The sequence below is a fragment of the Haliotis asinina genome, chromosome 8, assembly GCF_037392515.1.
Source record: "Haliotis asinina isolate JCU_RB_2024 chromosome 8, JCU_Hal_asi_v2, whole genome shotgun sequence".
NCBI lineage: Eukaryota > Metazoa > Mollusca > Gastropoda > Lepetellida > Haliotidae > Haliotis > Haliotis asinina.
This window is the reverse complement of record NC_090287.1, coordinates 7,479,845-7,493,068: the sequence shown is the minus strand read 5'-3', so window position 1 is coordinate 7,493,068 and position 13,224 is coordinate 7,479,845. Positions and strand designations below refer to the sequence as shown.

At 36.2% G+C, this 13,224-nt stretch overlaps 1 protein-coding gene across 1 annotated transcript in view; it reads right to left on the bottom strand.

Annotated features, from left to right (window-relative positions):
- Nucleotides 1-5,207: 5,207 nt before the first annotated feature.
- The window catches only part of LOC137294885 (periaxin-like), a 60,346-nt gene continuing 52,329 nt past the window's right edge, over nt 5,208-13,224 (bottom strand). Inside the window, exons 5-7 of the mRNA XM_067826029.1 lie at nt 9,538-9,682; nt 8,071-8,571; nt 5,208-7,702 (exon numbers count right to left, since the gene is read on the bottom strand). Coding sequence (XP_067682130.1) covers nt 6,129-7,702; nt 8,071-8,571; nt 9,538-9,682 — 2,220 coding nt within the window. The 3' untranslated portion in view covers nt 5,208-6,128. The remainder of the gene's footprint in view (nt 7,703-8,070; nt 8,572-9,537; nt 9,683-13,224) is intronic.

The following is a 13,224-nucleotide window of genomic DNA, read 5'->3' as shown; positions in this document are numbered from 1 at the left end:
GGGTGTTATTTTAATGTTATCTAAATGAGAGTTCTTATGCAGCATATTTGTTCACAGTATGAGTCAGTGTACATGAACATGTTGGGAAATTGTCGCCTCTTTGCCCTGTCTAACGTTTTGTACCTGGCGCCATAAGGAAGCTGAGTTCAACCAGACTCCTTATATCCCATGTTTATTACTGCTTACAAGATGATGGATGCACTCGGTTTAAATCCAAACAAACCCTGGGGTGTTAATAACGCTGAAGGGATTGTTATCAGCAAGGTACGACAGAAACATACTTAGCACAAATCATAATACAGAAACATACCGTAGGAGAAGTCCAGTCTGCATTGTTCCATTATTCTGATCGGCAGTGTCATACATGTTCCAGAAACATTTGATTGCGTGAACTTGCAGAAATATTGACTATCTGATGTTTAGAGTACTGGGTACTTTTTGGTATCTTTACATTGTTTTGGGTACATTTCTGTATACAGAAACGTACCTGTAGTAACTGTGCAAACAAAAACCCCTACAGTGATAATAACTGCTGACTTGCAATTTTTTGTTTGTTTGTTTGTTTCACACTTCATTGTATACTGAACACAGATAAACACTGTGTAGACATGTACATACATGCCAACAACTGGTAATGAATTTGGGATGTTCATTCAGCACTTACTAAGATCATAACTCAATCCCTCTTCTAAAGGCTTTTCTTTTATTTGCTTAAAACCTGATTTTTTTTCTTCGTTTTCAGATCTTGATGGCATTGGCAACACCACAATAAAAAACACAAAGGAGTTGTATTTTGAATATACGTTATTGCTTTATTGTATATATAAACGTTAAATGGACATGGTATTTTTTTTTTACAAAAATAGTTGCACTATGAATGATGATATATATGTATATATATATAATAAGGACATAACATTCATTGGACAGATTTCTCCATAAGCAGTTTGTTCCATGGACATGTGTATACATGATACTGACTGGACACATTTCAATATGTGCATGATGCTCCCTGGACATTTTTCTATGCATACATGATGCTCCCTGGACATTTTCTCTGTAAACATGATGTTCCCTGCACATATTTCTGTAAGTGATGCTTTGACAGGCAATATTCAGGCAAAACGTAGTGAAATACAAGCGAACAGGAGACTGTTAAACAAGCAACAAACAATACACCTTGTTTTATGTCACTAGGAAAATGATACCATGTACTTTTATGACAAGAAACAATGTCATAAAGTGAGAATTTGCATTTCCTAAAGGAAGAACAAGGTTTATTTTTATTTAGCAGTGTTGTAGCAATGGTTTCATTAGCCTGAATAAAGTCCTTGTCTAAGTCCTTGACATCTCACAAGCCTGATACAATATTGCTTTACTTTCAAGAAAAAATATTTATTTATATATTTAGTGGATCTAAAGAAAGCTTTACAAGCATTACCAACATTTATTAAGTCTGTATTGATCTTGGAGTTCATCAAACATTCAACTGATAGATTGTACAAAACTGTACAGCTTGATGAGGGGATTAGCACACAGCAGAGTTACCTCCCTTGCCCCCCACAGTGGGGTAGCAATGACATTCTGAATAAAGTTTAGAGAAGTACAATTATGAAAAAGTGAGCTGCTTATGTTCAGTAATATTTCACAATATCAAGATTTCAGTGAGAATGAAATGCTCTTTTAACACACAGATGTGGAAGACATATAAACTGAAGGAAGAAATGATTCATTTTTTTTAGGGAACAATTATGCAAGATTTTCAAAGACATGACTTAAACTTCGGCTATTTTAGCAGTTAAACCACTGATGACTGTGTCTTTGTGTGTTGAGTTCTTTAGGGGGAAGACTGAGAATGCAGCTGTGCATGTTTGCAGCCATTCCACAGTCCTGGGAGCTCTTGAGTCGCATTCTTATCATTCTGTGAATGTCACATACACCCATTAGCTCTAGGCTTTGTTACACCTAAACTTGTTCAACATAGCGAGTAAGTGTTTAGTGAACACAACTTACACAAGCTTATGTTGGCATTAGCACTAAGACTGCTTCTGTAATAAAGGCTTGTATCAGAGAAAATTTTGTAGAGCGAGGCCTGAACCTGTGTCACATCATGATGTTTGAGATTCAACTGCACCAATAAAACAAACAATGTATTGGATATTGGATTTACAAGATTGAGAGAATTTCAAATGATGGAGACAAGGAGGAAACAGTTGATGAAGAGAAATTATGGGAAAATGACAATTTATTCATTCCTTTGGAAATTTTTTCCTCTATATGCAATGCCACTGGCTAGTGCTATGCTTGCAAAATGGAGAATTCCCTTCTATTTATTAATTGTATGTTATCAGTTTGAGATTTTCAACTATTAAAGCACTAAGACCAGCACAAAACTCACTTGATGGAACAAGCAGTAAACTGCAGCTGATAAGTATCTATTTCTGTAGTAGTTCTGATAGGTTGTCCAGCCGTTCAGGAGAGTTAGAATGAACATATTCCCAGTTTTACACATTAACATGCAACTCTCAATAATATACTTGTCAGACATTATTTGGGGGGCATAAATCACTATGTCCATGTACAATATACAGTTGCATGTCTGTGCCTAAAATAGTGATATGATCAGGAAGTCTTTCATAAATCATATCTGCCATATACAGAACGGAATCTCATGACATTGTGAGGCTGTTAACAGATTATTAAAATCTGTACATAAACAGTAAATGAGGTAAATGATATTCTCTATACAACATATCACAACTTAATGAAATATGAATGATGGACCAATGGGTAAATAACATGATACACGACCATGATTATGAGGAATCACCTTATATATAATGGTATTATATCATGCACATCGTCTATTTCTACAGGGATATATCAGGCATCACTGTGTAAGTAGTTGTATGAAGTAGTATCTTGGACGAATCTGTTAAGTGTTCTTACCTTATAAGGAAAAAAGGACCAACATCTTGAGAAATATTTCTGTTTGTACCAATCCCAGTTACAAAAATTTCTGTAAATTTAGTTTCAGTGTCAGTCTGATTCTTCTCAAGAAATATGAGTATCTTTTACCATCTATGTTCATGATAGATATACATTTGAAATTTCATTTATTTTTGTTATTGATTTTTACGTATGTAACAGAAACAACATGTGAAGAAATATGTTATTGTCCATGGTACTGATTCTTTCAACTTTCATCAAATTTAATAATCAATGTTGCCATTGTTCTCACAGTTACTGTTATAATGTCTATGTACAAAATACAACATATATCTTTGATAAAAATATGAACGTATATATATACATGATATATATATGCATGTGAGAATATATTTTCTGACAACTTGTGTCAATATGATTAGTTCTGCAACAACAGAAGCCTACATATGCGGAATCTATGTACAATCAAATATTAAAGCAACTGGTGTTGATCTAGTATGAGCTGATAATCAGAAGAAAACTACATATCATGAATGATCTTGAAAGTACAATTTCCGTAAATATTTTTCTAAAAATCTAAAGATTGTATAACTTCATGATGGATACTAATTTAACATTGGAGTCATATTCTTCTAATATGAATGACTTCATGCATTGTGAACAATAAAACTATACTATTTCTATATCAACAAACATTTGTAACTAACAACATGCTGCCTTTTCAATATTAATTGAAAAACATCAAATGAGGTAAAAATCATCATGCCCTCAAATCAAGCATCTTATACTGTAAACATGCCCAACAAGAACCCAAAACTTGTGTAACAAACCAGTTGAAATATAATTGTCAAGATTTATTTATTTTTGAGACAAAAACTTTATAAATATTGAATGATGTGTTGATTCCCAGACCAAACAATTCAAACTGGAACAAAAAGTATCAGAAATGCATCTTTTTAATGTTAAAATGCAAACTTCCACGTTCATCACAAGAAGTGTGCATGCAGTAGGGGAAATTCAAGTAATCTCAATTTCCTCAAAACCAGAATTCCATTATCAGAAATCTTTTCCCCACTGATAAACATGAATTTGTCAAACAGAAAACTTTTAACACCAAAATATACGAAGTTGAGCCAAGTGACTTCATTTACTGACTATCTGCATATTGGTTTTATGTGTTGCATATTTACTTGATTATTGCACACTTATATAAAAGATCAAATGGAAAATAAATGGATTATTTACAATATATTTGCATAATATCTTTCAAAATTATTATATAGTACTTGTTCAAGTATGGACATCAGTCAGTTCAATCCCTTTAAACCAGTTTTTCTAATATAGTATATGTGTTTTATATGCGTAATATATTTTGCAAAATTATCCCGTTCATCATTTATTTATTCTCAAGAATAAACATCAGTCTGGGTATAAATAGGAAACGTATCTAATACATAACAAACAGATGGTTATATCAACAAAAAACATCCATACAACTCTCGACAAGTCTGATGTTCAAATAATGACCTTCTTATTGAAGCATACATAAAATATTCTTTCTTGACCACGTCCATGAATAAACAGGCCGACGGCAAAGTGGTCACACCAAAATTCCTTTCTCATTTCTGACCAATATAGGAAAATCTGGAACTGACTTCCAGGATATCATCTCCATGGAAACATGTTCCTGTTCATTACACAAACAATAATAACTGAATCTGTTACATGCAATAACTAGCTGAGTATTGAATATGAAATATAATGTAATCTCAGTGCTCTATTGCTATATAGTTCACCGTACCCAGTGCTCTGGGGAAATGAGATACTACTGACCTTCTTTAAGTGGATAACAAATAAAAATTACAATGGTGCATTATCACTTTGTTATTGATTTGTTACTGATCAGGATAACTGGACTCAACCTGTTGATTGTGCTCCCAACAATAACAGAACCAACAAATTTTTATCACCTGACCAGGTTATTGTTGATGCATGTCTTCCCTATAACTATGTGTTACAGTCGTCAGTTTAACGAATGTTCACAATGGCCAGTAAATGGCTCAGAACCAGCCTCCACAAATAGTGGTACCATGTCAAGGAATAACCAGGATCTCTTGTAGCCACAGTTACCTTTTTCACCATCTTTCATCCGAATTGCAGGTACTTACACACTAACCAGTACATAGGTAATGCAATTTTAGACAATGTCAGAGATTTTGTGTTCCAAAATTAGTATTGTGAGGTTAGAATCCGTAACATTTTTATGAACATTGTTTTCAAGTGAATATTGTGTCCCTTGCAACATTCTCACGGTTATCCTTCAGCAACTGATTGCCATGATAACATGATATTGTTGATACAGACAATCTCACAATATTTTCCCAAATCAGGCACCATTCTCTCTCTCTCTTTCTCTTTCTGTCTCTCTCTCTCTCTCACACACACACACACACACACACACACACACACAGAGAAAAAAATTACAAATGCCATCACTAAACAGTCTACCTCAAAAACACTTTGCTGATGATTTCCACGTACTACCCTGGTACAGGAGAGTCTGTCCTCAACCAGCTGGTGAAACTGAGTCTTATACAGATGTATAGCAAACTGGCTCCCATAGGTATTGCCATGTGGAAAGACTTCATCATTGTCACTATATCACACAGATTTCATCCTACCCATAAATACTCATTTTGGGCCATCTCATTTTAGATTAAGTTTAGGCCTGAAAATGATCCAGCCTGGGTCATGTCATTTTGGAATAAGCTTGGGTCATTTCCACTAAACAGCCCAACTTGGGCCATCTGATACCAGAATATGCTTGAATCATGACCTGCTTTATGATATGGAACCAGCTACGTCATCCCATTACAGATGAAACCGTTAACCTTAGCGTAGTAGTCATGAGAGTATCACACATGCTAGACTTTTGACATCACTCCTGAATACTATCATTACCTGATCCGAAACGCCAACCAATCCCTACTAGTCATGCAGTTGTACTTATTCCTGACCTTGGAATCCTGAGCCTACGTAATGCTAAATGTGCACTGAAGTCCTACAGTACCTGCATGACATCACCTGAGCATGACACACCCTTCAATGGCCATTGGGCATCTTTGGCTTAGTGACTCTGTTTACAGAGAGGTCCACTCTCCCTTCTGGCACTCAACGCTCTAGCACTCCACATCCTCATCTTCGTTCCCCTCCATGGACAGTTTAATGCTGTAACTCCCCTTCTTGTCAGATGATATGCTACTTCCATATGTTTTCTCCAAAGATGGCAGACCATCAATGTTGTTGTTCTTTGACACTGTTCGTTCTGTGGAAGTAAACTGAAGACTCTGTCCATTGGCTGTTTCTGGTGAAGAAGCACTTCTGATGGTCAGAGGTGACAGGGCATCTGACATGTGTGACAAATTGGTCAGATTCTCGCGAGGTGTAAAGGTATCTGTGGTTTTCTTTATCACCTTGTCTGAATCTGAATCTGAATCCAAGACATCAGATTTGATCCTAATGTATCCTTCACTAGACAAGTTCTGTTCTGTCCAGTCACTTGCAGACGCATTTTGAGGAATGTCGGTAAATGAGCCAGAACGCACAAGTCTCTTACCAGACCAATCCAGTGATTCTATTCTTTCACTTGAGGTACTGTTTTGATCATCCCTGAGCATGGATCCCTTATCATCTCTCTTATCAGAAAGTTTCAGATCATAGGACATAGTTCTGGCTATATTGCTTTTATTTAGATCAACAGCCCTGGGCAAACCAGTCATAATATCATCTCTTATTTCATATGCTATTCCCTTGGGAGAGGTAGGGCGATCCTTTTCAGGAATTTCAAAAGTCTGAATGTCATTATCATTCCTCCAGTTGAGAGCTGATGTACCTGGAGGCTGGGCATTCATGGAAATGATTTGTTCCAACATTTCCTCATCCAGCTCTGGAGGTTTCTTTTGATTATCTTTTTTCTTCTTTTCCACAGACACATCCAAGTTGGGAGCTGAAAAATTTGCTGATGACTCTGCAGCCACAATTTCATCATAAATAATTCTTGGTGGAGGAGCAGAAGAATCTCTTTTAGCTACAACAGCCTCTATAAAATCTTCAACCACAGGATCTCCTTCAGGAGGCTTTGCTCGAGCTGTTCTCATGCTCAGACTGAATGTCTCAAGGTCATCTAGAGGAGATGGTGGTCTTTGTGGACTAGAAACCTCTATGTCCTTTGGAGAAAACTGAATATTGTCACTACCAATATGAATCTCCCTCTTTGCAGTCTCTGGTACAATTTCCTCTTCTGTTACTTCCTCTCTATCATCCCAGGCTGTTGGGGCGCTCGCAACACTTTTGACAGCTGATGGCACTATGATGTCCTCAAGTGCAACATTTTCCATCTTAACAGGTGACTTGACATCAAAAGCAAACTCTGGTTGAATGAGAGATTCCGATGACAAGGTACTATTAGGACTGGTACTGCTAGATGGTCGCTTCCTGCGCTGAGGTTTTGTGGGAGTTTTGGGTGTAGTGTTCACTGCTGATGTAACTTCAGCTGACACGCCCGGCATCTTCCCAGCTACCTCTGTTCCATCTGCTTCAGAATCCTTCAGGTCCAGCATCTGATCCATCAGACTGGCAAATTCAAGAGCAGCTGAACTGTTGATGTTTCTCTCACCAACAGAACGTTGCACAGATGACTCGGTTTTGGCAGACTGCTCAACAAAAACAGGTTCCTCCTTTTCTTGTACAAAATCTGAAAAGTAAGAATCAGTATTTACTTCAAATAAAAAACCAGATTAAGATGTCAACAAATTGTTACGAGAGTGTGTTTTCTGTAATTTGTGTTATCACTGACTAAGTGATAGTTATCACTGGGTCACAATGTTCAGCGTTGTTTACTCAATATATTATTGAATATTTGGACTTGTCTGTGTTATATTTTGTTAGTTCAGAGGGGATTTCTTATACCATTTGTTATGGCCATTTACTAACTGTAACACAATGAACAGAAAATTAATTATTTGAGAATTTCATAAACATCTTAATCAGCTTAACTTATAATTAATGCCACTGACACAAATGTGTTCCTTAACAGAACAGACAACCAATGAACACCCTTACCAAAGTTTGGGATGCCAATGTCTGGGAAGTCCAACCCTGACCTCTGTTGACCTTCATCCTCTGTGTGGACAGTAACATCTGACAGTGTTGTGTTCATCTGACCAATCGGTGATGTTGTAAAGTCCACTACCCTCTCTTGTTTAGGTTTGCTATCAGGAGACTGACCAAGAGCCCCCTCAATCAGAGCCTCATTCTGAAGTTCTTGAAGTTTCTTTGCTCTTGCAGAATCTTTTCTGGTTTCGGGTTTCATCTCACTCAATGTGCGTTTTGGTTTGAAAAGTGGTTCTTTGCCAATACGTTGAAGAGCATCAAGAGACTGACTACGATAGAGAGGGTGACTCAAATTCTCGTTGGAGTCCGACAGACGTCGGTCATTGACCATGACCTTTTCCTTCATAAGACTGACCTTGACTGGGTACGGGGATGCATAGCTGAGGATAGTCAGAGCATCTTCATAGACCATGCTTTCAAAGGAGATTGTCACACTCTTGATATGGTCCCCTGTAGAAAGGAGTTTATATAAAATGAGTTGAATATACTGATTGTTCACCTCAAAGACAATATTTGAAAGAGGAAACTTTTTTTTGCAATGAGTAAATGCTTCACACATACATTTAGAAATATTTTAGACATGTTTATTGGTTCAACTAACAAAAGTCATACGATGAAAAATTACTCATTTTAGTTTCATTTTGAAAAAAATATCCTACCAATATATTGTCACATGTGCTGAGTTTGATTGTATCTTCTGTCCCATAATACACCCTTCCAGTGACTAACCAACCCTAAATTACTGCAAGTGCATCACTTAAAAAGCAATATCAAAATATCCATGTTTTATCACAGAGTTTCTCTCACATGAAAACTTGAAACCAATGAAATTAGCACTTCTGATAACGTGTTCCCTATACACCTACATTTGAAAATTCAACTTGCAGAAGGTATTTCATCAAACAGATGACTGTCATGGACACTTTAGCTGGGAAAAGACTTTTAATGACGACAGAATCAGAGACAACCTGTAATGCTTTAGGACCTTCCAGGTATATATGAGATGGAACAGTATGGAGATCTGTGTGCTAGTGATATTAATGCCTGATAACTTTACTTCAAGTGGATGGCTGATGCAGATTTGAGACAAAGACAATGCAGTGAATGACCACAGGATAACCATTTCCTTTTTCCACATGCTGCTTCAAGCTGTATTTCAGTTTTAATGCTTGATGTGCTTGATGTGCTTGATGTGCTTGATGTGCTTCATGTTGGAGGGCTGTTACACACGTTGAACTTGTTTCCCAACAACAGTCTGGGATTCCAGCACAATAAGTTATTAATCTGATGGAAATTCCTAAAAATCCTGAATCGTCATAAATCATGATATTATCAGTCAGACTGAATCTCAGTAGATACTGGTATTGTTGATATACAGTGAAAGTAGAATAAATTCACAGTAAGTAGAAAACATACCAACTTTGACCTTGCCTGACTCAATGGCTGGTCCTCTGTTGTGGACATGGCTGACGAAGATGCCGTCACGCATGTTGCCGGAGATGTTGAAGCCAAGGCCGATGAAGTCCTGGCTCTGAAGCCATACGCTGATAACTTCAGGGTCCTGCATCATCAATATAACATCTCTATATTGAACTTGAACAAATCAGTGCACAACAAACACAGGGTTTTCTTTTTTTTCCCCTTTTTCTGAAGAAAAATATTGCAAGTGATTGAATATGATTATTGAGGCACTTCCTTGAATAGAATATCACTTTACTCTGGTAAGAAATCCTTCTGAAATAGTGTTTTAGTTATATTATGGTTTTATGTGGAAGGGAGCATAAACGACACAGGTCAACCTCAACATCAAACCTCAAGGTCTAACCATTATCATCCCAGCTCCACACATTAGATCAGTTTGGAAGGTTTTCCCATATTCTGGGGAAGCAATAAATAGTTGTGGTGTTATAACTGATATAAGAATTTCTGAGTGTATTTTGCCATTACATTTTAAAGAATAACAAGTGTACTGATTGCTATAAAGAATGAGGACTATGATTTATGGATATACAACTTTTTTTTTTCAGTGAGTGCGACATTTCTACATAGATACTAATGTCGTCTAATGTCAAGCAAATGGTGATTGCTATCATTTTTAAACATTTGGATGATTATGTCAAGGGTGAAATGAAGTAAATGGAACTTATATGCCACCCTCATGTAACATAACGACAGCTGCTTATATCACAATTTAGTGATCCTATATATATCAGACAGAAAGAACATATAATACAAAGTTGTCTTTCACATTGCAATGTTGTACATACTCATAACATGGCTAAAGCATGTTTGTAATCCTGAAATGATTTGTATCAAAATAAAATAAATTCTCAGTTGGGTGTCTTATGACTTGAATATCTTTAGTCATATTTGAACATGCATTTGTGCTCGGAAACAATGCATTCCTGACAGCTAATTATATACAGCATAATTAAAAATATCTTAACCAGAACTGGTAGTTATGAGCTAAAATTATCAAAACTATAAAACTAACAATACTAAAAGCTATGAAAGCAATCTATACTATAGCTCTCCAAGGTGAAAAATATTTTACCACTAAAAGTCCTTGAAAAAAATTATATTCTGATAAGATCAAAGGGCGTAGAATTTTAATTTTTTTTACCTCCCTCGGTTGAAGTGATTCTAGAGAAAGGATAAAGCAGCCTGTCTGCAAATTGTCTGAACAATTTGACTGACATATTTGAAGCAGTGTGAAAACCACTACAACTGAGAATCCACGCTTACATGTGCACTCAAGCAGGCAAATGGCTATACACAAGTTTAATCCTCTTGAGTATTTGCTCTGAAAATTGCCCCATCTTTGGCGATATTCACCCTTTGAATGAATGCAAACTTGACACAAGTATATATCACAATGAATGTTTTCTTTGTAACCAAAGATTCTATACTATCATTTGCATTCTCTTGCTGACTACCTGTCAAGCTCACACATTTAAAAGTGTATCCAGGTGTTAGGAAACTATCATATTTTACAGTAATGTGTTTGATAACATTATCTTGACAACAAATGGCACTATTAGATAATTTCTGTGGCTGTTTGGACACACAATTATCATATTTTTTCCATACTAGGGATCATTATTCATTCCTAAATGGAAGATAGCCTCATTGGCATCAACAAGCTCTATGTTCTAGTCAAGGGTGGTAAAGTGTAAACCGTTGCTGAAGCATTGATAGCAAGACAAAGCTGGATTTCCTGTCGTGTACTGTTTTATATGCAGCTTCCTATCAGATACAGGATTCTGGTTCCAAGCAATCTTGTACTTGTTTTATTGTCTTGCTGATTTTCAGACTGGTTTACAATATGCAACATCTTGTCATAAATTTTGTGACAGATGTGACCAGGAATTGAACTAACTAGTAACCTTCCCTCATTGAGCAAACATTCTATCTGATCAAGGAGGTGGTCAGAAAATAAAAAGAAAACACTTCGAGGAAGCTCATCAGCAAATAAGAAAACTAATATTAATTGGGCAGCCAAAGTTTGGGGTCACCTGGCGTGACATCTTAAAATGATGTCCCCGGGTCTTCATGAACAGTGGTAATGTATACAAGTAAAATATCTGAGGCGAGCACATCAACTTACAGATGGTCATAAAGTCATACAAAGAGACTGGAAGTCCTCAGACTACAGATGACCTATATTTACATATCACAGTAGAATGTTGATTTGATGTATGTCACAAAACAAACAGTTGATCCAACTTTATGTGGTGCTCTGTTTTCTGTTATGCTCAGAACCAAACTATTTGTGATGAAGCCACTTGATGGCTACCTGGGATATGTGATGTTAATATGCAAAGTTTCTGATATTATAGTTAGCCCTTTTCCAACTTGAGCTCCAGCTGGTCCTTTTAGATGCAGAACTATATTTGCAGTGATGACTGAAATCAGGAAAGATCTGATGATGATCGGTGAGTGACTGGTTGAATGAGCGAGTGATTGGTTTTATGAGATTTTCAATGGTTGAGAGTGTTTGTGTGATTGAGTGAAAGTCAACACTACTTTGAACATTATTACTGTAGTATTACAACATATCCTCTACATACTGGTGGAAATACTGAAGTGATGCCAAAGTCATTTCTACTCTGGGATAGGAACAATAATAATCAACAAATCCTGACAGTGCTAAGGGACACAACGCTGCAGATCAAATTGTAGCACCCTTGATGATTGGGCCTCTTTGATTTTACTTATGGAAAATATCCTTTGTTTTGTCAACCTTACATAATATTAACACATTGATTTATGGTGATTTGCATCTCACTGTGAATATTCAGCTGTTTAACCAATGTAAGCATTAGGATCATTGGATACATTTAACATGATCAAATCTTGCACCGAAAGACTAACATACCTAGTTTGACCATGGAATATGTTGAAAACTGAGGTTCCAACTGAAGACATTATAAATATGTCACCATCATTTGAGCAATATTGCATCAAGGACACAAGAAATAGACTTTATACATTGTCCCCCCCAAGTGAGGAATTGTGAAAGGACAATACTTTAACCCCTAAACTAGCTTCTGCCTGGTTGTCGTGAAATATATCAAGATATGATGGCAAATGAAATGCTAGCATGTAATACAAACAGAAAGTCTTTCCTAGTAGTGTTGAGATTAAAGAGGTGAACATGCTTTAAACATGAATGTGAAGACAGAAATTGTGTCAGACGTCTTTAGAATACATGTCCAGTGTAAGACTGTGAAATAGTGAGAATGTATTTGAACAACAGCAAAAATACTTCATTACACAAAACAGTATGTAAATCAAACCAATAAGAGAAAACATTCTGTCATGCATTTACATTAATCCACTTAAAGGACTTACAAGATCTATTCCCTCATAAGCCAACTATACATAACATATAATATATTGTGATTATTATTATTTTCACACTAAATTTTACCAACAGTAATGGGAAACTAAGATGATAGTTCAGAGTTTTTAGTGACAGACCATTTGATAATGAAGGGCTTGGATTTTGCATGGAGGTTTGATCTGAATCTAACAAACAAAATTCTAAAAAACACATCATGACACAATATACTAATGTATTTGTTTCAGACAACTATTTTG